The following is a 27,773-nucleotide window of genomic DNA, read 5'->3' as shown; positions in this document are numbered from 1 at the left end:
TGCACTTCACTGCATGCTTCAATGTACATGAGACAAATAAAGCTAATTTCTCTTCTCCTTTCTTCTGTCAGAAAAATGTAGATGCTCGAGAGAAGATATCATTAGACTCAAAATTGTTTCTACCCTACTGTTGTCAGACTTTTGGGCTCTTGATCTTCCAATCCACCTCACAGAACAAACAAGAGTACAACAATCGACCCACTCGACCCACAATCTTGTGCCAAGTTAAACTAGTTCCTTCTGCTTACACAAGTCTATAATCCTCCCATTCTCCACATTTCCATGGGCTTAACAAACCAATACATAAAGTGAAATGAGCTTTCTGTACAAAGCCAAAATAAACACTTGAGCTTTATTAACCAAAGTCAGTCAACTTAATATGCTTCTCCAAATATGTTACATCACTGATAAATTACAGAAATGGGATGAAATTACAAAATGGTGACCAGCATAATGCAGCTGGATACACTAACACTCAACTTGTACATTTTGTTCTCCTAAAGTCAATGTTCTCTCTCAGTTAGTGCTGGTGACCAGAGTTGAACATCTCTTCAATGCAATGTACCAAAGCAATTATGTACATTTCATGCTATTGCAGAAATCCTTTACGCGATCACAGAAAGTTCAAACAACAGAATAATGATTTGTATGACTGTTGCCAAGCTTTCTGTGACATTAGAGTGATAAAGCAGAATATGAAGTTAACTCTTTAGTATTTTCAGTATTAATTGCTTTCTTATGAAAATATATGTTCAGTAGTTGAGCTACCATTAGACTTAACTGAGAAAATAATTCCTCTGCTTGATTTAAATAATACTGGAACAAAATGAATTTCAATTTTCAACAGTGACATAACAATTAATTTAGCTATTAATTCTTTCCAAGGCAAATAGAAAACTTCTCTTTTCATTCACAGGCTAAGTTCAAGTCATGAACATGAATATATATGTGGAACCATGTAGTGGCGTTCATGTTATGGATCTCAAGTGCTCTGTCAAAGGTAGATCTTTTCTTCATATTAATCAAACATGCAAGGAGCAAAGAAAAACATTGTGCAGTATTAACAATAAACCAAATATTGAAAACTTGGAATATCTTAAAAAGTGTTTAACTAGCTCAAAGATGCCTTTCACAAGAACAGAACAAATATCTGGTACAGCTGTGATATGCTTTTCAATGGGATGGAATCTATTTCCTATCACAAAGGGAATCAGGACTTTGTGTTTAATGGAACAATTCCTTTGCACTCCAAGGAGGTGTTTTATAGATAATATGCCAGAGATATCATTTAACTAGCACAATGCGATGCAGTTATTATCCAAGGACCAACAAGGAATCTTAACCAGGATCTTAACTTACAAAATTAAGGCTAGCGATGAAGTAGAAGAATGATCCATACTAGGAGATAAGGAGGAAGCAAATTGGTGAAAGCTCTAGTGCTAGATTTAACCAATTGATTTGTATATCTCACAGCACCAGCAAAATGAAGATGCATATGAACACTCATCCACATGGATATATTTCTAGTTTATATGAACTTGAACCTAGTGGTTATGAGAGTTTCAGTTTTCATCAATGCACAGACAATAGATTTCACATATGGCTATATCACACACACAAAAACAGAATCAGACCTAACCCCGAAACCAGAAATCCTTATACAAGAAACAAAACACTTAAATCATATAGACTCAAAACAATTGTTAATACAAACATAAACTTATCCTCATGGAATGTGGTGATACAAAATTGCTGGCTTTTATTTGAGTCAAAGGCATCTGTATCATCAATCATCATGCTATTAATTAGCAGTAATATAACACAAAAATGGTCCTTTAATTTTTACTTTGAAACATTCCCAAAGTGCTATTATTCAATTAATAACTTAGCTAGAAACATGACCATCATTTGCCAAAAAAATAAGCATCCTAAGTGAATTGAAAAACATTGATCAACAAGCAACAATCTTAAGCTTTCAAGTTCCCTTTTCCCTTTTGAAAAAGGGAAAAAAAAAATCAAGATCTTTCAGATATTTTGTAAACACTTCCTTGCATTGCTTATTTTTTTACAAAATATGAGCTTTGTGTCTTTATAGAATATACTGACATGCTATATCTACATTATTAAAATGTAATCCAACATTTTAACAATTAGTGTATAATTAGCAAGAATTGCAAGATAGAGTAATTGATGTTAAAATCTTACAGCAGACAATTATTAAAAATTTTGTAACCAAGCAATTATTATATTGGCACTCTGATTCCAATTTTAAAAATAGTATCAATATTTGAATCAGCAAATACAGATATGATTTTTTAATCTATTTCATATTCCTTCAATCAAAAAGTGAATAATGATATACATACAAGGGAACTGGAAAAGAGTTTTGAAGATAATTGCCAATTTTGATAAATAAAAATAAAAAAACAATTACCAACTCTCATTTACACCAGAAATATATTTTACCTTATTAAAATAGTGTATTTTCATTAAAGTATTAGGGCTACAAAACTACTGTACAATAACAAAGTACATAGTTATACACCATACAGATATACAGCTGGTTCTTCAGAGCAGGAAGCAGATGGTGCCATGAAACTTCTATGCACGTTTGGCTTTCTTGCAGAACGTATAGTAAGATTCATCTCATCTACCTGTAATTTAGAAAGAAAAATAGTAAGTACAAATATGAACTATGCTATATAAACATGATTTACCTGTGTAAACTGGGAAGAAATTATCTTTGGGGGAACTACTTGATAACTTGAGGTAGGACCCTCACCATCCTTATTACTGCCATCAGGGAGGAGATACAGGAGCGTGAAGACCCATACTCAACAATTTAGGAACAGTTTCTTCCCCTCTGCATCAGATTTCCAAATGACCTTTGAACACTGCTTCATTGTTCCTTTAGTTTTGTATTATTTAGTTTGTAATTTATAGTTTTTTAAACCTCTATTCCCGAAATATCAAAGTTATTAACATATGCTGTGGCCCTAATACCAACCAGGGAACAATCCACTATACATTTCAACATGAAAAATAGCTGCCTTTTTCACTGTTTTCTCTGCTAGTTAATTATTTTACATCACATCCATGGCTTTTTTTATTCCATAACTTACAATCCCAATGGCAGCCTATTACTAATCAAATGCTCTTTAGAAGTCATGATCATATAAAGCAAACTTCCCTCACCATACAAACAAAAATAAATCCGAGGTAAGAAGTAGCCACATGACTGAGGCTGTTTTGGGATTAAATAAAATCATGGCTAATCCATTTTAACCTCAATCTGCATTCCCATCTACCCACGGTAACCTATCACACATTCAATCATCAAGAATCTGTCATCTTTGCTGTAGGAATATTCCTGACTGCTTCCACCATCTTTAAAAGACTCAGAAGAAAAAAAATCCTTATTTTTACCTAAGTATATTAACGCATTCGCAAATGTCCAGATTAATACCTTGAATGGGAGGTGGCCTCATGAGCAAAGTTTGAACAGGCTAGGTTGAGATCTACTGGAGCTCAGAGCAGTGAGAGTGAAGCTGATTGAAACAAGCAGGATCCTGAGAGTCCATAAGACCATAAGACAAAGGAGCAGAAGTTGGCCATTCGGCCCATCGAGTCTGCGCCGCCATTTTATCATTAGTCCCACTCCCCCGCTTCAGTCTTGACTGAATAGATGTGTGCAGGATTTCCTCTTGTAGGAGAAGCTAGGATGGGGGGGGGGGTGTCACCTTTCAAAATAGAGGGTCATTCATTTAAGATAGCTGCAAATATTCACCTAATCTGGGGGTTAAGGAATTTTTGAAATCTTTCCATCGGGCTGCAGAAGTAGAGAATTTGAATATTTGTAGCGCAGAGGAAAAAGGGTACTTGATAAGCAAGGACGTGAAAGTTGCTGTAGGTATAAAAGGACAGAGAATTAAAGTTACAGTTAGGTGAGTTTGAGGAGCTCAGTGACCTACTCTTGCTCAGCTTGGTTCTCTAAATTTTAATCATTTGGGGAGCAGTGCCTCAAAATTCCCTACAATTTCCAGTCATGGGAGTAAGCCTGGAGTGTAAGTGAACCACCTCTACCTTAAAGGCTTGCTTCCCACTATTCAATTACAGACTTGCTTGCCAAGATTGGATACCAGTTTACCTGTGCCAGATGCGTTCCCATCCCATTGAAACTGGCCCTTCTCCAGTAGGCTGCCCTTACACTAAAGTGGTAATTAGAAATCATATCCTTTTCCATAGTATGATACATAATACATATGATATAATAATTACTGTTCCTACTTGTTCTCCTGGAACCAAGTCGAGCAATTTGATCTTTCTTGTTGAGGCAGAAACCAACTGATGATAAATTGAATAACCCTCTTTGCCCTTTATATTACTGCTGTCTCAATACAAATATTTACCTCTTCTTTAACATCCATTCCACATCCTCTCTCCAAAGTAATAGTACCCACAAATATTCTGGTTAATTAAAAAACCTCTTATTTCCTCCGTCATTTTTCCTGAACACTTTACATCCAGGAATATGTAGAAACCAATTCACCCAGGCACACCTTCACGTGACCACCATGCCAGTTCATCGTGCCTGCAGCTCACCAACTTTATTTAATATGTCTCCTGCTTGTAGTGTATATGCATAGTTAAATATCTTGGGCTTTCTTGTATTATCTTTAGTTTCTTTCTTTAAGAATCACAGTTGGATCAAGGGAATGGCGGCGTAAGGAAAAGGTCTCTCGACAAAAAAGGTAAACTGCCCCAAAATCGAATTTAGACAAATACTTAATATTGCATAACTATACTAATAAAAGGGGCAAGGATGATGTCTAAGAACAAGATTAAAAAGTCCGCTCTGAAGGCTGATAAACATAAAGAGACGCAGCAATGCGACGGGCCTAGCTCCCCCACAGCAAGCCAGGACGGAGATAATGAGGGGGAAATCGGTGACTCTGTCTTTGATTCTCGGAGAGATTCACAAGTTCTGACAAGATAACAGCAAACAGCTGGAAGATACTACAGGAGAAATAGTAAAAACTAACTTGCGGATAGATGAAGCCGAAGCGAGGATTGTTGGAATTGAAGAGAAGCTACAAAACGCCGAGGAAGTGATAGCAGAAATGCTGAAGCTGCAAGACCAGCTCCAGTGAAAACTAATAGATCAAGAAGGCCGCTCAAGAAGGGAAAATGTGAGGATTTACGGAGTTCCCGAAGGAACTGAAGGCAAACCCGGATTGATGATTCCCTTCATAGAGAAGCTGCTTAGAGAGAACCTTGATATACCGGCCGCAAAAGACCTACAGATAGAAAGGGCTCACCGCGCGTTGGCACCACAGCCCCCGGCAGGCGCCCAGCCCAGATCGATTCTGGTCAGATTTCTCAGTTACAGAACGAAGGAAGAGGTGCTTAAAAGGGCATGGCAAAATAAAGGCTTCATGTGGAACAACTGTAAAATCAGTTTAGACCACGACTACGCACCGGGGATTCTTGCTAGACGGAAGGAATATACACACGGAGAGTCCTGAAGGAAAACAACATCAGACTCCAGACCCTGTATCCAGCTCAGCTGAGAGTCTTTTACGATGAAGGGACAAAAACTTACGCTACGGTGGAGGAGGCAATGTCGGACCTGGCGGACTGGAGACTAGGGACTACCTATTAAAGTTATCACCCAACCGGAGTCGCTACTGGAGAGGATTCGGCAGAAGTCGTGGCAGTTAGTGCGGCGAGGATGCTCCACACGAACCAGAGTGTCAAACTATAAGGAAAAGCTGCAAATATTCAGACGCGAATGTACAGAGAACACAGATTAATTAAGAGAAATGACTGAAAAGAGTAAATCGGACTTAAAGGTAAAAAGAAAACTGGTAACTGAAAATAAACTAGGCGGAATAACTTGAATGATAGCAATATGGTCGAGACATAAATAGGAGAAAATTCTCTATGATTATTCAAACTGCTGAGGGCCCTCTAACACAGGGTGAAGATAGAGGCTATCCCTCTGAACTGAGGCGGGTCAGTGCTCAGGCCTCACTGTGGGAAGTCGGGAAAAATTTACAAATGTTACACGTTCAAAAATGTCTAGGGTGCAGTTATATGTCTTGGTTTACTGTTGAGAAGGGATTGTTTACTGTTTGGTTAGAAAAGGAGAGTGTTTTTTTTCTACTAGAGAAAAATGCAAACTGAATTGGTAAAAATAATTTCCTATAATGTTAATGGGGTTTTGAATCCAATTAAAAGAAATAAGATTATGTCTAAATTGAAAAAAGAGAGGGCACAAATAGCTTTCCTCCAGGAAACACATATGAGCCAATCTGAACATGGAAAATTTAAAAGAATGGGCTTTAAGCATGTATTTTATTCATCATATAAATTGAGTCACAGAAGAGGGGTAGCTACTTTAATATCCAGTACTCTTAATTATGAACATATTTCAGAGACTAAAGACAAAGAAGGACGGTTTGTAAAAATCACAGGAAGAATAGAAGGTACAGAAATAACATTGCTGAATGTTTATGCTCCTCCAGGTTGTGAATGGTCATTTCATAGACACATTTTTGACCTAATGGTCAGTTCTCAAGGGGTAGTAATTTGTGGAGGGGATTTTAATATTAGATTAAATCCTGTATTAGATTCTTCAAGAATAGTTACTCAGAATAAACCTCTGACTCGGAAAATGAATTCATTGATGAAGGAGTTGGGAATTATAGATGTCTGGAGGGAATTACACCCTACTAGTAAAGATTATACACATTACTCTTTCCCTCATTCAGCCTATTCAAGGATAGACTATTTCTTTATCTTTAATACAGATAGGATAAAAAACTGTAATATTGCAACAATTGATCTGTCGGATCATAGCCTAGTCTCTGTATCCCTAATCCTGGAAAGGAAAATGAGGAAAACACTATGGAGGCTAAACTCACATATACTCAATAACCCGAAAGTAATGGAGAGATTAAGGGGAGAAATCAAAGAATATCTAGACCTTAATGACACGGGAGAAACATCACCAGTGATCTTATGGGATACATTGAAAGCTGTACGGAGAGGAAAAATTATTTCCATTACCACTCACATGAAAAAAATCAATGCACAAAAATTAGCAGACCTTCAAGGAAAATTAAAACAACTTCAAGTTATAGATAGCAACAAAAGTAATTCAAATCGAAAACAGGAAATTAGGAAATTGCAAAGTGAAACTGACGATATTTATACGTTGGAAACTCAAAGAAATTTTCTTTACCTGAGACAAAAGAATTATGAAGTAGGAGGTAAATCAGCTAGATTATTAGCATATAAATTACGAAAACAACAAGCAGACAATACAATTCATAAAATAAAGAATCCAAAGACAAAGCTTGTGGAGAGTACAATAGGGAAAATTCAAGAGAGTTTTGAAACATATTATCGAGAGCTGTACTCCCAACCCCGGGCCCCCAATGAGCCCTATATAGACAGTGTATTGAATTTTTTAGATCTACCTAAACTTACAGATTTACAAAATGAAAGTTTTACCCAAGTTTTACAGCATGTATATGAAGTTCTGCAAGGTACAAGTGGCAGGGAGGATTCTGATCTCGCAAACTTAATGCAGAGTGCTTCTGAAAAGATTATCTCAGTGTTTGAAATATATGGAATCATTAAAATAGATGGTACTTAGTGAAACACATGCTCTCCATTTCATAGCTAGTTATTAACCATTTATAATGAGAAAACATCATTTGATGTAGGTAATTTGCTACAGGTGATCCCATGTTTTGATTGTTCAAGTTTGCACCCTTAAAATTCAAAATTCATTACTCGAAAGTCTAGGTACAGAAATTCACATTCACAGAATTTGTGAGTAAAAGTAGAAAATCAGTGCAATATGTATTTGTTTTCCACTTGTGTTTTTTGATGCTTTGTACAGATGATACAGCTTTGTGTTACGTAAATTGTGACGAGTTTTCTAGATATGCAACTGCACCCTCCCCCACACCCATCCCCCTGAACTCTGATAACAGGAGGAGCATTTTCTTTATCAGAGTACAGGTTAAATCGATATATTCTGAGTGTGAAAATTTGCCTCCGGTGAAGGGAACAATTTAGTTCCATGGGGAATGAATAACAAAGTGCATTATGCCTTAAATTTTATTTATTAATATTTGTTTCAAAATGGTTTTAATCAATAAGATAAATAGCTATAAATTGGTGCACATGGTTGATTGTGCTTTAATATTAATTGATACAATTTATTTCAGTTACATCATACAATCGTGATCTCAAGACTGATTGCGGATTGCAAGTACGACCTTGTGTCCCAGTTTGCATCATTCAGCACCAAGAATCAGTGTATTCTAAAACACTTTGCTCAAGGTCCATCAACAATTATCCTCTTATTCAAATTGCTCCATGGATTGGCACACAATTCTCTAATCTCAAAACTCTGTATTACTTGAGTTTTGCCACTTGTACCCCAGTCTCTTTGTCCCACCTTTGTAGCCAGGCCGTCTGCTTTTAAGACTCCACCTTTGAATTATCTCCATTCCTTTTCTCCTTTAACACTCTTTAAAAAAAACTTTTTGATCAAACTTTTAGTTATTGCTCCAATTACTCCTCTTCCAGCCGCTGCATAAACTCTTTGCAATTTTGGCCAGTTTCAATGAGACTCCCCCACCAGGCATGTCTTTCCTACCTGGAAAAGGACTTCTCAGTGGTCTCCACCTTCTTGTGCAACATTCTTGTGCAAATACAGGTGACGCAACACCTGCTCTTTTACTTTAGAGTATTATTTAAGCTCCTTCCCACCATCCAGATGCCTGTCAATGTCTTTTCTATCCCACACCCACCCACATCTGTTTGCATTCTCCTGCACTGCCTCCAGTGGAAGCTTGAGGAACTGCGAATCAAAATTTTCAAGATTTGAAATCAAATTCAATAAATGTTTTCTTTTATAAAAAATAAAGCAGATGCTGGAAATTTGAAATATAAACAGAAAAAGCTGGCAACACTAAGTCAGGCAGGATAGGATCTATACAAAATGAAAGAGAATTTCAGATCAAATACCTTTCACAAGAATTGGTAAAGACAGAAAATATATTAATATTTTTCAGTTCGTGTCTGAACTGACTAGCTCTCCTATAAGGTTATGTATTTTTACTGTCTCGACAGATCTTGTCTGATTTGCTGGCCATTTTCAACGTTCTTCTTTTGGCTATAGGCTGCTGTAACAACTCCAAATTACATTTTGGAGCTTTTCACTCTCTCGATATCCCTCATAAACTATCAAATAATCTGTTCTGTAAACAAGCACAATTACTTTGTCAATCCTGTCTCACTATCAGAGATATCTCCTGTCTTCTCACCTCTCCTCAACTCTCTCTGCAACTTAAAAACTAGCATCTTTTTCTTCACTTTTGCAGTTCAGATTAAGGGTCTTTGAGCTAAAAAAATAACCCTCTTTCTCCTTCCATAGATGCTGGCTGACCTGCTGAATGTTTCCAGCATTTTCAGTTTGATTAACAGTTTCTTGAAGCCTTGTTCTCAGCATCAAATTTAAAATGTTAGACATTTTGAAAGCAAAAATAGTGTTCAAGAGGCTTTTAGATACGCATGTCAAAACACATAACACAGAACAATGCAATAGAGGAAGAGAACCTTCAGACCACGGTGTCTGTGCTGACATACTGTCAAATCAAAATAATCCCATCTGCCTGCAAGAGAATATGCAGGTAATGAAGGGATATGGATTATGTACAGGCACAGATAACGCACCCTTTCCAGGCACTGGTCCAGTAAACCTCATCTTAATGCTTCCAATACATATAATTCCTTCAATAAGGAATATGTACACAATACTCAGATGTGATCTTAACTAGCCAAGGATAGAACAAAGGAAATCTCAGAGTTGAGACCAAGAGAAGCTAATTAACCACTGAAGCCAGAGAAAGTGGTCAGAGTGGGAGTAAAATTTAGAGTTTAAGTAGTTGACAAAATGAAGCTCTGCAGCACCCTTGTAAGCAAAATGGGGCTATTCTCCAAAGAAGTCACCTAACCTGCATTTGAATTTTTCAATATTGAGACCACCACTCACAAGCACCAGTAAACTTTTACATTAACTGTGCTCACACAACTATATTTCTGTAGTTTGCAAGAATATATGAATGCTAAGTTTTCAAAAACAAGCTTCCAGGCTAAGTCATCTCAAGGACAACTGCTGATCACTACCACAACAAAGCTAAAATTACCCAAATCAATTTAAAGTATTGATCTAACTACAAACTTTTTAAATCAGCTCAATAAAATATTACACTTTGGTACTATTATCCATAGTCACTGGAAGAGTCTGGAACTTCTGAGAGGTTTTTCAATAGTTTCTAAATATGCATTGTCCATGAAAATATTATTTTTGTACCCAAGTTAGAAAAATCTTAAAACTGTCCTTGCATATGACTTAATATGTAGCATCTCATCAGTGGAAACCACTGAAACACTTTGAAAACTTGAGGGTTTACTCAACAATTAATTCTTTAACTTGAGATATATTTTTTTTTCACATAAAGAGTGGAATAGGCCCATTCGGCCCCAAAGCCATGCTTTCCAGCACCCCCTAGTTTAATCCTAGCCTAATCCTGGTTTACAATGACCAATTAATGTACTAACCACAAAACACTCTGAAGATGCTGGGGTCAAAGCAACACTCACAACACGCTGGAGGAACTCAGCAGGTCGGGCAGCATCCGTGGAAACGATTAGTCAATGTTTTGGGCCGGAACCTGGGTTCCCAAACATTGACTGATCATTTCCACGGATGCCGCCCGATCTGCTGAGTTCCTCCAGTGGGTTGTGAGTAATGTACTAACCAGTACGTCTTTGGATCGTGGGAGGAAACTGAAGCACCCCGAGGAAACCCAGGCAGTCACAGGGAGAATTTGAACCTAGGTCATTGGTACTGTAAAGCGTTGTGCTGACCACTACGCTACCATGCCACCCCACTAAAGCTACCCATTCTAAAGCTAGGGGCTACTACAAGATTACACATTCTTGGCAAATGCCTTCCTGGCTTACATGCACCAAAGTGCCAATTTTACTGATAGTTCAATCAAGCTTCTCATTGGAATCGGATATACTGAGAATGTATTTTAAATTCAATTTAACTTAAATTCTGAATCAATTCCAACAGATTGAAATCAAAAGTTATGAAATACTGTACATATCATAAATACAATTTAGGACTAAATCTAAAATAGTTTCACTGTAATAAAACAACAAAAGGTGCTGTGGTTAATCAGTGTGTGGAGAAACAGGGCTGGAATTTCAGCTTACTAATCTTGCACTGAAACTATGAAAGTTAGAGATGTTTTAAGTTGCACAGCTAAGGGGATAATGGCCCAGTAAAGGACAACATTGAGGTTCATTTACTAAACCTTCCAATGAATTTGGAGGATTTTATTATTTCATTGAAGTAGCTTCGGAGTCCACAGTCATCATGCACTTACTCTACGCTCAAAGTCTCGGGGGGGTGGGGTGGGGGCCTGGGAAGAAAGAAAGAAAAAAAAAATGTACAACAGCTGCTGGTGGACCATGAGTTTGATGTCAGATCCAATATCTTGAACTTCAGATAGCCTTTTTCTCCAATTATCCAAAGGCTGTGCTGAGGCATTGAATTTTATGATTGATGTGTGCCTGAGATAAGCTTCCCCCATGTGGGAAGTGGCCAATGGTTTTCGAACATGTTGCTGTGAACTATTACTATCCGAGGACTGTAGGGTAGGTTGATAAAGAGCGTCTATCTTGTAGGTTTTCTTGCAAGCCTCACTGAATAGGTCAACTTTGAATTGGAGCTTAACCTTCCAGGGTGCACAAACCCAAGAGCAATCTGCATACTGTTGCTCAACTTCTAAACTTTAGCTTTGAAATATTATTAATAAGTTGGAAAATTTTTGAAAGAACATTATGGTAGTGTTTTCTTCCCCTTATCAACTAACAATTTTCAGAGTTTCTGTATGTATGGGTCTAATGATTCTATTATGTTTCTTGGATTGACTGAATATGTCCGCAAGGAAGTGAATCTCCAGGTTATGTATGGTGACATATATATACTTTGATAATAAATTTACTATGAAGTTTTGAACTTTGAAACCTTGAATACAGTAGGAGACCAAGGGAGGTCTAACTCAGTTCCCAATCGAATTCCACTTTTATTCAAAAACATTTATTAATTTAACTGCTCACCTTCTTGAATGATGTACATCAAATAACGTTTCATCCTCTTCATCATCTTCCTGATCTAATGGTCTCATTTCCATGTTTTCTAGATCTGTTTTCAGTACTCCATACTTCCGGTTTTTTCTGTTAATCCTCCTCATCCTAGATTTAAAATTGGAAATTTTTACAACACTTAGTATAAATTATAAAACACTACAATAAAACTACATTCAACTATGTGGATGTGCTGCTAGTTGCAAGTATGTTGCACAGTATACAAATCGCTTTTGATTGCTGAATGACACACAAAACAGTAAGTCCAATGAAAATAGTTTCTTCTGGCTAGTACCAACTGCTCAAGGTGGCCTTACTCACAAAAGCACAAAAGGAACATTGAGGTGTGAATGGCCAGTCTTTCCCTAATCAGTACTAATAGTTCCTACAAAAATCAAAATGTCATTGAAATACCAAGTTTCTAATCCGCCAGAGAAAGGAATCAAAATTCTGCCGATCATTTCAGATATTTCTCTTTTCCGCTAAGACACGGTCAGCACCCTGGCAGCCAAATAAACACTGATGTGTATTGCAACGTTAAACAAAAATGATATGGTAACACTACCCAGAGGACTAAAGCATTAGCAGTGCTGAGAGTTAACATGATAGTCTAGAGTCGGTTGGTTTTATCTTCATCAACACACTGTTGCAGATGCACGCCTCCATGAGTATCAGATTTAGATATACCCAGCTACAGCTCAAAACTGAACAACTGCAGAATATCTTCTCACCTCATGGTGCTACCAAATTCTCATTTCCTCTCTTACCTCAAAAATGCAGATCTTGTCAGGACATTCCAAACCCATCTAGTTTAGTGAAAGATAAATTAATAAACTGCATAAAAGCAAATTCCTTATCATTACTTTTATGTAGGTGTAACTTGACACACTCCAACTTAATGCACTCTGCTGTTTCCTTGTATACTGTTATTCATTCATCCAAGTTTTAATCTGTAATTTTAAGCAGGTCTGTTCTGCAAGAAAACTCATCTTTTTTTGAAGTTAAAATTTTTCCCAAATGTTCAGCTCACTTGCACAATCAAAGTTAAAACAAGAATTTAGGGGCGTAGTCTAGCATTTAGCTAAGGATCAAAGTGATAATTTTAAAATTCATCCCAACTCTACCAAATCATTCCTTTCACCATTTAAAAAAAATGGTCTTAACTCATTAACACCATATTAAGTTTTATTTTCTTTTTATGAAAGAACATTCAGATAGTCTTACAGGTCTAATTAGTGGCCATGGTTTATGTACACTAAAATGTTTCTAAAGTTAGATCCATTGCAATTTACAAACCATAGGTAAAAGTAAACTGAACTGTTGACATCAGGTCAGTAAGGTCACATTGGCTCTACATGGCAATAGTTTGATAATTGTCCTGCTCATCTGACCTTGCTGAATATTAGCTGGCCTTAATTGGACTGTTTCTCTGCCCACTTGAAAAGATATTGCTGTGTGCAGAAAGATTGCCACATTAGCAACTACATTTTCTGAAATAATTCATCAGCAGTACAGCGTTTTGGGACTTTCCATGATCATAAAAGATACAGTGTGAGTACTAGGTCTTCCTAATTAAGGAACTTCAAGAAGAATTTAACTAAAGAGTTGCTTTAATGCTGGTGTTGGAAAATACATCAAGGATACAGTACCTATCACAACTAAATTGTAGAAAGTAACACATGCACCTGAAGCTCTGTACCTCCAAGTAGGATGGTCTGGCCTAGTGTTAAGATCAGGAGAGTTTTTATATAATTAGCTGTGTTCCTACAAGGAAGCTGTTTATCTTGTCTATCCCAAAAACTTTAATCTCATCAATTATATAACACTCAATTTGCAAACCCCTCATTAATTAACAATCAGTTTTGTTAAATCAGTAGATCCAAGGAACCTGAGTGACCACCCTGCAGCATCAGCAGGAAAAAAAATCAGCTTAAAATTGGAGCCTAGAATTTCCTTCAGGTTCAAAATGTTGGAAATAAAATAAAGATAGGTTAATTATATATGGTCTTTCAGATTCCTGGGACAACTCTTAAGTACCTTACAGCTGATGAAGTACATTCTGAAGTTGCAACCATTATCATTATGAGACAAACAAAACAGTTAATCAGCAAAGTGAATTAGTCCTACAACTGATTGGCCATGTTTTGCTGGAATATTTTAGGGTGAATAGATGAGAAGATTGCAAGATTATGACAATGTTGAAATCACAATGATATATACAGCATAAGAGCAGTGTTAAAATCAGTGTTAAAATAGACAACATCGACACATAAAATTGTTACAATGCTATAAAAGTAGATACCATTTTATAAAGAAATGACTTGTATTTCCAACCCATTCAAAAATTTTTCAATCTCGTTCATTATATCAATTTATTTTAATATTTACTTAATGAAAAGCTAAAAAGTATGATACAATCATTCAGTTTTCCTTTAAAATATGCATATTCAAACAATGTAAAGAAAATACAGAAACATAATAGAAGTGTCAGCCCAATGAGAACATTGTCAGAGTTGGTGCATTAATAAATGATTCTGACCTTACATTTTCCCAGAGTTTATGCCGAATATTAGTGATTTTTTTAAACAAATTCTTGCAATAAAATAAGTAATATATTAACCATCAAGATGTCATTTTCCAAAAGAAAACATCCTTTTCACAACTCAGACATGCCCTACAGCCCCAAAGATATTTTTATCCTGTAATCACTGCAGTAAAAGCAGGAAATGTGTTTTCAATTAATCTCCAAGAACAGAAATATCACAACAGATAATCTGTTTTTGGAAATATTGGCTGGTAGCAATAATTACCTTTCCCTAGCTACCCTGACTTCACAAAGGATTAAGCATAATGCAACACCCAAAGCCCCTGTAGACCAGAAGACATAGGAACAGAATTAGGCCATTTGCCCATAAAATCTACTCTACCATTCCATCATGTAATTGACCTCCTTTTGAACGCTAAGGGGTTTTGATAACAATCAGCATGTTTTTTTCTCCTTGAACTATTCTACAGTTTACAATTTATCATATTTTAGAAAATGTCTCGAATGGATTATGATTAGAAGTATTGGCATTTGTTTATTATTGTCACATGTACACAGACACAGTGAAAAGATTATCTTGCAAACTGTTCATACAGATCAAATTACACAGTGCATTAAGCTATTAAGGTACAAAATAACAATGCAAAATAAAGTGCAAAAGCTACCAATAAAGAGCAGTGTTGGTAAACTACAATGGCACCCTTAACCTATGACCTCTAGTTTTAGTTTCACCCAAATTCAGTGGAAAAAGCCTGTTTGCATTCACCCTATTTACACCCCTCAATTTTGTATACCTCTATCAAATCTCCCTCATTCATCTACACTCATGGGAATGAAGTCCTAACGGAACCTATTCAACCTCTCCCTAACACTCATGCCTTCAAGTCCCAGCAACATCTTTGTAAATTTTCTCTGTACTCTTTCAAACTTTTCTGTGTGCAATTCTGGTCACCTACCTACAATACTCCATATTTGGTTTCACCAACATCTTATACAACTTCAACATAACATCCCAACTCCTGTACTTTGAGTTATGTGCCAGCAGCTCTCTACCACTTTATATACCAATGACACCACTTTCAAAATACTATGGATCTGGATTCTCAGATCCCTCTGTTCTTCTGCACTCCTCAGTGCCCTACTGTTCATTGTGTAACTCTTACCCTGGTTTGTCCTCCCAAATGCAAACTCAATCTTGTCTGCATTACGTTCCATCTGCCATTTTTCAGCCTATTTTTCCAGCTGGTTCAGAACTTGGTGTTATCCGCAAACTTGTTGGTTCAGTTTACCACATTATCAGCCAGATTGTTGACATAGATGACAAACAACAATGGACCCAGCATCAATCCCTACGGCATACTACTAGACAGGCCTCCAGTCAGAGAGCCCCTATCTACTACCACTCTCTGGTTTATCTTGTGAAGCCAATGTTGAATCCAATTTACTATCCCATTCTGAATGCCAAGTGACTGAAGCTTCTTGACCACGTGGGACTTAGGCAAAGGCATTGCTAGAGTCCACGTTGACAACATTCATGGAAAAAACCATTTTGACCACTCTTAATCAGACCATGGCTATCCAAATACTTATATACAGTCGGCCCTCCGTATCCGCGGATTCAACCAACTGCGGATTGGGAAACCCGGATGTTCTCTTTCCAGCACTCGTTGTTTGAGCATTGTTCGCCCCACCTCTCGTTTGGGTTATATGGGAAAAATTTTTGAGCGTTCCCAGACCCAAAAAATAACCTACCAAATCATACCAAATAACACATAAAACCTAAAATAACACTAACAGATAGTAAAAGCAGGAATGATATGTTAGTAGAACCAATACAGTAGTAACATCGGCAGCTTTCAAGATTCTTTCTTAAATACGTAGTACGAATGGTGGACGCAGGCAAGTTCAACGCACGCACAATGTCCTTATTTCATTCACCACGATCAAAACGCTTAATTACGTCCAGTTTTACACTAAGCGTAACACCCTTACGAACTCTCTTAGGCTTTTCTGATAACATAGGATACATCTTGCTAACGGATGCACAAAATAAATCGAGATAAAGCACTCTCGCTGCTCGGGGTGCGTGCTGCCTCTATAACGGCTTGCTGCAAAACAAACACTGAACACTATTTTCACTTTTCATAACACCCTTACGAGCTCTCTTAGGCTTTTAGATAAGGGACTTGAGCATCCGCGAATTTTGGTATCCATGGGGGGGGGGGGGGGTCCCGGAACCAATCCCTCGCGGATATGGAGGGCCGACTGTATCTGGTCCAGTGGAGTACCTTACAATAATTAACCCATTGCTGACGCCAGACTCACTGGCCTACAATTTCCCGACTATTTTTAAGAGCCTTTTTGGAAAAGCAGAACATTAGTTATCCTCCAGTCCCTTATCCATGGCTAAAGACATTTTAAATACTTCTGCTGAGACCCCAGTAATTTTTGCATTAACCTTCTACACCTTGTCTGAGGTGAGGACTCATTCACCCTAATTTGCCTCAAGACAGAAAGCATCTCCTCTTCTGTAATCCAAATGTGGTCCATGATCTCACTGCTGTTTTACCTCAATTCTACAGACACTGCGTCTGTCCTTCGTGTGAATACAGAAGCAAAAAAAAATGCATTTAAGATCTCCCCCATCTCTTTCGGCTCCATACATATGATCACATTGATTCTCAAGTAAACCAATTTTGTCCCTTATTATTCATTAGCTCTTACTATAATCTGTAAAAGCCCAGGGACAGGAACCTCATGCCCCCTTTTAGCTTTCTGATTCCCCACTTGCATTTCTTATACTCAAGCACCTCATTTATTCCTTCCTCTTTATACCTGCTATACACCTCCTCCTTCTTAACCAGAGATTTAATATACCTCAAAAACTGAGGTACAAGGATAAAACTGTTAGCCTATTCTAACAGGAACATGCAAACTCTGCACTCTCAAAATTCAATTTGTGAAGGCATCCATTTGCCAGAAAATAACCTATCCCAATCCACACTTGCCAGATCCTTTCTGATACCATCAAAATTGGCTTTTCTCCAATTTGGAATCTTAAACCAAAGACCAAACACATTTAATAAACTCGAGACCTCAAAAGATCCCTCAAATGCTGCCAGTCACCTTCTCCCAATTGAAATACTCTCATCTATACTTGGCAGATGATGGAAAACTATTACTTCTGTAACAGAAATAGAGTATAATGGAATAGAAATGATAGAATTGAAGTTCAGCCATCAGGGCAAAATGAAAATCACATGCAATGAAAGCTGGAATGTCTGCTGTCAAAAACCTGTGAATGTTGGGACATGACAAGTTTCTTGAGTGAGGTAAAATAAATCAGCCATCATCTTCCTTAATGTCAGAAGTAGCAGAGTGTCCACTGCTTCTATTTTTGTTGTTACTTTTAAACTGAGGTGAAGAATTTATGCGCTTGTGATGCCACTGAAAGTTTTTCATTGTACCTGTGCATACACATACTTGCGCATATGACAATAAACTTGACTTTGACTATCATCTGATGTACCAGCTCATAGAGCTCAAAGGGCAATACTTTCTGCTCCTAATAACAAGTGATTCCTCACAATAAACCTGAGGAGGGTTGTAGATGGCATCACAGTGACAACTAATGACCCAGCTCTTTCTACCACACCCAATTCCAGTTAAGGTCAGTGACGAGGGTGAGGCGACATGCCAGCTCCAGTATAGGCTGCCTTTGGGACAGCAGAGATACGAAAATAAAGTAATCTACATCTCTGCAGACTGTGGAGACAGATGTAAGGGTTCACACCTCTTTTGATGCCCAGCAGCTGTGAAGCTAGGACTCTTTGATCTACAGGCTGTTACCAGGGATACACACCAGGACAGACACCAAGTGCTGCTGGAAGGTCATAAACTCAGTGAAGGATGCCCTTCAGTTTGTCCGAAACTTGGTCTTCCAGCACAGTAAGGTGCTTATAAGAGAATGCCATCACCTGGCTCAGTCCAAGCTGCAGGTGTATGTACTGAGAAATAGACTGAACCACAGTGCAGCCAGTGCTGAGACTCAGAGGGGAAGGACCACAGTACATGCTCCTGCTATCACACCAGGAGTTGGATAGAGAAGACCCTAAATCTAAGAGGTACCACATTATTTACATGTTTTTATTATTATGTATTGCAATGTACTGCTACCGCAGAGAAAAAAAAATCACGACATATGCCAGTGATATTAAGTCTGATTCTGATCTCAGGGAACTGATGTTAGTGTTTTTTTCCCCTCCCTTTAAAGTTTAAACTACGTAATGCAGTAATTAATCAAGAATGCAAGGTTTCTGCACCGTTCCTTACTTTTGTATATACGTTTTATGAATAAAGTCTACTTTGGGGGGGTAATAAGAATGCCAAATTTGCCAGGAGTGACTTATTGTCACAGCTTGTATAGAAGTAGTCACTGTTTATTTTTACTTACTGATGTTCGTCAACAGCAGAAGCAGGCCATTCTCGTACTCCTGCCAGCGTGTAAGGCCTAGGTAACCTGTCCAGCGGCAATTTACTTGAAAATACTCCGCACCCCACAACTACCACCGTGAACAGAGGCAATACCTCGGCTTCAGCTGGATGTCCGCCCCACCGCCCCGTCTTCTCCACCCGCCCACCCGCTCCCAGGGCAACCCGGGACCATCCATGGCTCACGCCGGCCCTCACCTGATGGTCCTCACCACGAAGTAGACCACGACTAGGGCCGTGACCACAACCAGCACGCAGAGCGCCCGCTGGATCATCATGGTCTGCTCGGCGCTGGGCACCGCGTTGTAGGCGCCGTCCGTCCTCGCCTTATCTCCCTGCGTCGCCGCCGCCGCCGTCGTGTTCGTGCTGTTGGTCCGAAACGTCGACTCGAGCCGCCCGTCGCCCGCCACCGTCGAGCCGTGTGCTGCATCGCGGGCAGCCCAGAGCAGCACACAGACGCACCACAGCCGAGGCCTACGCGGCCTGCCTCTCATGGCCGGCTCACCGTCAGCCTGCTGGCGGCCCGTCGCTACCCACAGCCCCCGCCGTTGGCGGCGCTGACGTCAGCGAAGGCGGTGCTGCCCGGCCCGGCGGGGAAGGAGCCCGTTCACCTGCGGGTGATCGGAGTGTCCGACTGTGCTTACCCCGCGGCAGGTTTGTCTGTCAATCTACAGCTCTGTAGGTCGGTGGAAAATACCGGCTCTTCCTCCCCACTGCCTCTTCCACTCGTAAATAGAATCTTCCAGGAAGGTTTGTATTTGTAATTGGAAATCCCGCTCTATTTCCCTCTCCACAGAGGCTGAATGACCAACTGAGTGTTTCCAGCACCCTCCATTTTATTTATTTGCGTGTTTCTTTATAATTTCTTTATAATTTGCCCAACATTACGGATGGGAAACCCCACAACAGAACTGGCCAGTACTGACCACAAACAAGAGGAAATCTGCAGATGCTGGAAATCCATGAAATGCTAGAGGAACTCAGCAGGCCAGGCAGCATCTGTGGAAAAGAGTACAATTGAGGTTTTGGGCAAAGTCCCTTTATCAGGCCCTGTTCTGAAATAGCTTAAATAAAGATGTTTACAGTTCTTAAACGGGGATTTAGCCTGAAATATTAATTTTGTTTCTCCTTTTATAGATCCCGATTGACCTGATCAAGGCTGACAACAGTTTCTGTTTTTTTTTAGACTTCTAGCAGCTGGAGTTTTTGTTTCACATTTGGAATCAAACTTCCAGCCTTGGGGCAGCCCTATAGCTAACCACTTACTGCAAGGGTGAGATTGAAACATCTAGCGAAGTGCATTGTTTGTTAGCAATCAACACACTGGAGGATGTACTTTGAGGCAGCCAGCGTAGGAATTTTAGTACAATTTTCAAACTAACAAATGAAGGGTGAGCCACTAGTATGATTATAGCCTCATCTCTGTGCTCTCACAGTAATTGTTCCCGCTTTCACCTTATCAAGTACCCTTCTCCTCTGTTTAACTATTTAAAGATTCTGTTCCCATCACTCTTTGAGGAAATAAATTCCAAAAGAAGTATGATCCCCAGAGAGAGAAAAAACACATCTCTTTGGTACCTTAAAAGCCTGCCACTTCATTTTTAAATGGAGACACTTCTAGTTTCTCTCAAAAGACATGAAGGAAGGGGAGGTGGGGTGGCATTGCTGGTTAAAGAAGAGATTAACGCAATAGAAAGGAAGGACATAAGCCGGGAAGATGTGGAATCGATATGGGTAGAGCTGCGTAACACTAAGGGGCAGAAGACGCTGGTGGGAGTTGTGTACAGGCCACCTAACAGTAGTAGTGAAGTCGGAGATGGTATTAAACAGGAAATTAGAAATGTGTTCAATAAAGGAACAGCAGTTATAATGGATGACTTCAATCTACATGTAGATTGGGTGAACCAAATTGGTAAAGGTGCTGAGGAAGAGGATTTCTTGGAATGTATGTGGGATGGTTTTTTGAACCAACATGTCGAGGAACCAACTAGAGAGCAGGCTATTCTGGACTGGGTTTCGAGCAATGAGGAAGGGTTAATTAGCAATCTTGTCGTGAGAGGCCCCTTGGGTAAGAGTGACCATAATATGGTGGAATTCTTCATTAAGATGGAGAGTGACATAGTTAATTCAGAAACAAAGGTTCTGAACTTAAAGAGGGGTAACTTTGAAGGTATGAGACGTGAATTAGCTAAGATAGACTGGCAAATGACACTTAAAGGATTGACGGTGGATATGCAATGGCAAGCATTTAAAGGTTGCATGGATGAACTACAACAATTGTTCATCCCAGTTTGGCAAAAGAATAAATCAAGGAAGGTAGTGCACCCGTGGCTGACAAGAGAAATTAGGAATAGTATCAATTCCAAAGAAGAAGCATACAAATTAGCCAGAGAAAGTGGCTCACCTGAGGACTGGGAGAAATTCAGAGTTCAGCAGAGGAGGACAAAGGGCTTAATTAGGAAGGGGAAAAAAGATTATGAGAGAAAACTGGCAGGGAACATAAAAACGGACTGTAAAAGCTTTTATAGATATGTAAAAAGGAAAAGACTGGTAAAGACAAATGTAGGTCCCCTGCAGACAGAAACAGGTGAATTGATTATGGGGAGCAAGGACATGGCAGACCAATTGAATAATTACTTTGGTTCTGTCTACACTAAGGAGGACATAAATAATCTTCCAGAAATAGTAGGGGACAGAGGGTCCAGTGAGATGGAGGAACTGAGCGAAATACATGTTAGTAGGGAAGTGGTGTTAGGTAAATTGAAGAGATTGAAGGCAGTTAAATCCCCAGGGCCAGATGGTCTGCATCCCAGGGTGCTTAAGGAAGTAGCCCAAGAAATAGTGGATGCATTAGTGATAATTTTTCAAAACTCGTTAGATTCTGGACTAATTCCTGAGGATTGGAGGGTGGCTAATGTAACTCCACTTTTTAAAAAAGGAGGGAGAGAGAAACCGGGGAATTATAGACCGGTTAGCCTAACGTCGGTGGTGGGGAAACTGCTGGAGTCAGTTATCAAGGATGTGATAACAGCACATTTGGAAAGCGGTGAAATGATCGGACAAAGTCAGCATGGATTTGTGAAAGGGAAATCATGTCTGACGAATCTCATAGAATTTTTTGAGGATGTAACTAGTAGAGTGGATAGGGGAGAACCAGTGGATGTGGTATATTTGGATTTTCAGAAGGCTTTTGAGAAGGTCCCACATAGGAGATTAGTGTGCAAACTTAAAGCACACGGTATTGGGGGTAAGGTATTGGTGTGGGTGGAGAGTTGGTTAGCAGACAGGAAGCAAAGAGTGGGAATAAACGAGACCTTTTCAGAATGGCAGGCGGTGACTAGTGGGGTACCGCAAGGCTCAGTGCTGGGACCCCAGTTGTTTACAATATATATTAATGACTTGGATGAGGGAATTAAATGCAGCATCTCCAAGTTTGCGGATGACACGAAGCTGGGTGGCAGTGTTAGAGGATGCAGGGTGACTTGGATAGGTTGGGTGAGTGGGCAAATTCATGGCAGATGCAATTTAATGTGGATAAATGTGAGGTTATCCACTTTGGTGGCAAAAATAAATAGGAAAACAGATTATTATCTGAATGGTGGCCGATTAGGAAAAGGGGAGGTGCAACGAGACCTGGGTGTCATTATACACCAGTCATTGAAAGTGGGCATGCAGGTACAGCAGGCGGTGAAAAAGGCGAATGGTATGCTGGCACTTATAGCGAGAGGATTCGAGTACAGGAGCAGGGAGGTACTACTGCAGTTGTACAAGGCCTTGGTGAGACCACACCTAGAGTATTGTGTGCAGTTTTGGTCCCCTAATCTGAGGAAAGACATCCTTGCCATAGAGGGAGTACAAAGAAGGTTCACCAGATTGATTCCTGGGATGGCAGGACTTTCATATGAAGAAAGACTGGATGAACTGGGCTTGTACTCGTTGGAATTTAGAAGATTGAGGGGGGATCTGATTGAAACGTATAAGATCCTAAAGGGATTGGACAGGCTAGATGCAGGAAGATTGTTCCCGATGTTGGGGAAGTCCAGAACGAGGGGCCACAGTTTGAGGATAGAGGGGAAGCCTTTTAGGACCGAGATTAGGAAAAACTTCTTCACACAGAGAGTGGTGAATCTGTGGAATTCTCTGCCACAGGAAACAGTTGAGGCCAGTTCATTGGCTATATTTAAGAGGGAGTTAGATATGGCCCTTATGGCTACGGGGGTCAGGGGCTATGGAGGGAAGGCTGGGGCGGGGTTCTGAGTTGGATGATCAGCCATGATCATAATAAATGGCGGTGCAGGCTCGAAGGGCCGAATGGCCTACTCCTGCACCTATTTTCTTTGTTTCTATGAAACAACCTCTCCACATGAACCTTGTAAAGAATGCTCAGGATCTTATACAATTCAGTCAAGTAACTTTGAATCTTTAAACACCAATGCATACAAGCCAAGTTTGTTCAACTTAATCTGACAATCCCAAGTTATATTCCTGGTATTTTTATCTAAATACTTACAAAACAATAACGTCCTTCTTTGAATAAAGAGACTGACACGATACACAGTAATCCCTACATTGTCTCATGAAAGCTGTATGTAATTATAGCATGACCTTCCTTATTTGTTATCCAGTTTGCTTAGCAATTAACAATAACATTCTGTTAGCATTCCTGATAGCTTGCAATACTAGCTTATCAGTATTTTGCAAATTGTGCCTTTTGGAACTGCAATGGCACCATTTAAATTAATCAGTTTCTTTACATTTCCTGACGTAATGGAGTTTTACTAATCCCTGGGTTATACTCCACTTGTTAGATCTTTGCAAACTCACCCTTGAAGTGCTATTAGTGTGAATCAATGAATATTTTTATATATTGCTAAACATTTTTGTGTTTCTTCTGTTACCATTCCTACAATATTAACACAGACATTCCCTAGGTAACTTGTCTTTTACTCCTTAACAATATCTCTATGTGCCTCAACCAAAAATCCAACATCAACATACACAGACACATGTCCTAATCTTTCTTATTATCAATCCTCTTTACCCTTACAGTTGATTTAAATTATTAATTGTTTAGTATTAGACATGTAGAAATTTAACAAAATATAGAAACCATAGAAAAACTACAGCACAGAAACAGGCCTTTTGGCCCTTCTTGGCTGTGCCGAACCATTTTCTGCCTAGTCCCACTGACCTGTAAACGGACAATATCCCTCCATACACCTCCCATCCATGTATCTGTCCAATTTTTTCTTAAATGTTAAAAAAGAACCCGCATTTACCACCTCGTCTGGCAGCTCATTCCATACTCCCACCACTCTCTGTGTGAAGAAGCCCCTCCCTAATGTTTCCTTTAAACTTTTCCCCCCTCACCCTTAACCCATGTCCTCTGGTTTTTTTCTCCCCTTGCCTCAGTGGAAAAAGCCTGCTTGCATTCACTCTATCTATACCCATTATAATTTTATACACCTCTTATCAAATCTCCCCTCATTCTTCTACGCTTCAGGGAATAAAGTCCTAACCTATTCAACCTTTCTCTGTAACTGAGTTTCTCAAGTCCTGGCAACATCCTTCTAAACCTTCTCTGCACTCTTTCAACCTTACTAATATCCTTCCTGTAATTTGGCGACCAAAACTGAACACAATACTCCAGATTTGGCCTCACCAATGCCTTATACACCTTCATCACAACATTCCAGCTCTTATACTCAATACTTTGATTAATAAAGGCCAATGTACCAAAAGCTCTCTTTATGACCCTATCTACTTGTGATGCCACTTTTAGGGAATTTTGTATCTGTATTCCCAGATCCCTCTGTTCTACTGCACTCCTCAGTGCCTTACCATTTACCCTGTATGTTCTACCTAGGTTTGTCCTTCCAAAGTGCAATACCTCACACTTGTCTGTATTAAACTCCATCTGCCATTTTTCAGCCCATTTTTCCAGCTGGTCCAAGTCCCTCTGCAGGCTCTGAAGACCTTCCTCACTGTCCACTACACCTCCAATCTTTGTATCATCAGCAAACTTGCTGATCCAATTTACTACATTATCATCCAGATCATTGATTATAGATGACAAATAACAATGGATCCAGCACTGATCCCTGTGGCACACCAATAGTCACAGGCCTCCACTGTGAGAAGCAATTCTCTACTACCACTCTTTGGCTTCTTCCATTGAACCAATGTCTAATCCAATTTACCACCTCTCCATGTATACCTAGCGACTGAATTTTCCTAACTAACCTCCCACACGGGACCTTGTCAAAGGCCTTACTGAAGTCCATGTGGACTTCATCCACTTTCCTGGTAATCTCCTGGGAAAACTCCAATAGATTAGTCAAACATAACCTACCATGCACAAAGCCATGTTGACTCTCCCTAATAAGTCCCTGTCTATCCAAATACTTGTAGATTCTGTCTGTTAGTACTCCCTCCAATAATTTACCCACTACCGACATCAAATTTACTGGCCTATAATTTCCCGGATTACTTTTTGATCCTTTTTTAAACAACGGAACAACATGAGCTACTCTCCAATCCTCGGGCACCTCACCCGTAGACACCGATATTTTAAATATATCTGCAAGGGCCCCTGTAATTTCAACACTAGTCTCCTTCAAGGTCCGAGGGAACACCCTGTCAGGTCCTGGGGATTTATCTACTTTAATTTGCCTCAAGGTAGCAAGCACCTCCTCCCTTTCAATCTGTACAGTTTCCATGATCTCACTACTTGTTTCCCTTAATTCCATAGACTTCGTGCCAATTTCCTTAGTAAATACAGACGCAAAAAAGCCCATTTAAGATCTCCCCCATTTCTTTTAGTTCCGCACACAGCCGACCACTCTGATCTTCAAGAGGACCAATTTTACCCCTTACAATCCTTTTACTCTTAATATACCTGTAAAAGCTCTTTGGATTATCCTTCACTTTGACTGCCAAGGCAACCTCATGTCTTCTTTTAGCCCTCCTGATTTCTTTCTTAAGTATTTTCTTGCACTTTTTACACTCCTCAAGCACCTTATTTACTCTCTGTTTCCTATACATGTCATACAACTCTCTCTTCTTCTTTAACAGAGGTGCAATATCCCTTGAAAACCAAGGTTCCTTATTCCTATTCACTTTGCCTTTGATCCTGACAGGAACATACAAGCTCTGCACTCTGAAAATTTCTCCTTTGAAGGCTTCCCACTTACCGATCACATCCTTGCCAGAGAACAACCTGTCCCAATCCGCGCTTTTTAGATCCTTTCTCATTTTCTTCAAATTTGGCCTTCTTCCAGATCAGAACCTCAACCCTAGGACCAGATCTATCCTTGTCCATGATCAAGTTGAAACCAATGGTGTTATGATCACTGGAACCAAAGTGCTCCCCTACACAGACTTCCGTCACTTGTTCTAACTCGTTTCCTAACAGGAGATCCAATATTGCATCCCCTCTAGTTGGTCCCTCTATATATTGATTTAGAAAACTTTCCTGAACACATTTTACAAACTCTAAACCATCTAGACCCCTAACAGTATGGGAGACCCAATCAATATATGGAAAATTAAAATTCCCTACCACCACAACTTTATGTTTCCTGCAGTTGCCTGCTATCTCTCTGCAGATTTGCTCCTCCAATTCTTGCTGACTATTGGGTGGTCTGTAATACAACCCCACTAATGCGGCCATACCTTTCCTGCTTCTCAGCCCCACCCATAAGGACTCAGTAGACAAGCCCTGTAATCTGTTCTGCCTGAGCACTGCTGTAACATTTTCCCTGACAAGCAATGCTACCCCCACCACCTTTCATTCCTCTGCCTCTATCACACCTGAAACGTCGGAACCCTGGAATATTAAGCTGCCAGTCCTTCCCGTCCTGTAGCCAAGTTTCACTAATTGCTACAACGTCATAATTCCACATGTCAATCCACGCCCTCAACTCATCTGCCTTCCCCGCAATACTCCTAGCATTGAAATAGATACACCTCAGAAGGTCTTTACCACTACTCACAACCTTTCTATTTGGGGCTTTGCTTCAACTTTTAACATCATTTATTTTCACCCCAGCCACACTGTCAGCTCTGGCACTCTGGTTCCCATCCCCCTGAAAACCTAGTTTAAAGCCTCCCCAGTAGTACTAACAAACCTCCCTGAAAGGATATCGGTCCCCTTGTAGTTCAAGTTCAAGTAGTTCAAATATCACCTAGTTAGCCCAAGTCCTTTGTCTTCAGTCCCATTCCCTAAGTCTTTCACAGCCACAACTCCTTCACTTTTGCTGCAAAATGAAGACAGAATCAATCTTGGCGTTGTGAATTTCTGATAGCTGTTATCTATTTTGAATGATATAACATCATCTGACTTCGTTTGTATCTCAGTCCCACTGGCTACTGAAACTATCATGACTTCCCATTATTTTTAAACTTTACTATTTCAAAGAATTCTAAAAGCAAGGGTTGTGTCAGGTGTAAGCAGTTCTGTTTTGTAGGACCTCTTGATTAGTCAGGGCATGAA

General features: G+C 39.5%; 1 protein-coding gene across 1 annotated transcript; it reads right to left on the bottom strand.

Moving 5' to 3' along the window:
• Positions 1–338: 338 nt before the first annotated feature.
• On the bottom strand, positions 339–19,960 carry LOC140211534 (membrane protein FAM174A-like). Its single transcript, XM_072281323.1, has 3 exons — positions 19,478–19,960; positions 12,217–12,351; positions 339–2,654 (listed from the first exon to the last, which is right to left on the bottom strand). The coding sequence occupies exons 1-3, from the start codon at positions 19,771–19,773 to the stop codon at positions 2,651–2,653; spliced, it is 435 nt and encodes a 144-aa protein (XP_072137424.1). The 5' UTR covers positions 19,774–19,960; the 3' UTR covers positions 339–2,650.
• Between the last annotated feature and the right edge of the window lie 7,813 nt (positions 19,961–27,773).

The sequence above is a fragment of the Mobula birostris genome, chromosome 17, assembly GCF_030028105.1.
Source record: "Mobula birostris isolate sMobBir1 chromosome 17, sMobBir1.hap1, whole genome shotgun sequence".
Classification (NCBI taxonomy): Eukaryota; Metazoa; Chordata; class Chondrichthyes; order Myliobatiformes; family Myliobatidae; genus Mobula; species Mobula birostris.
This window is presented reverse-complemented; position numbering and strand designations above follow the sequence as displayed.

Excerpts from the sequence above, each read along its gene's own strand:
- LOC140211534 (XM_072281323.1), bottom strand. The coding sequence starts at position 19,773 with ATGAGAGGCAGGCCGCGTAGGCCTCGGCTGTGGTGCGTCTGTGTGCTG. Across the intron at positions 12,352-19,477 it reads TTCGTGGTGAGGACCATCAG|GATGAGGAGGATTAACAGAA; the intron begins GTGAGGGCCGGC and ends TTTTAAATCTAG.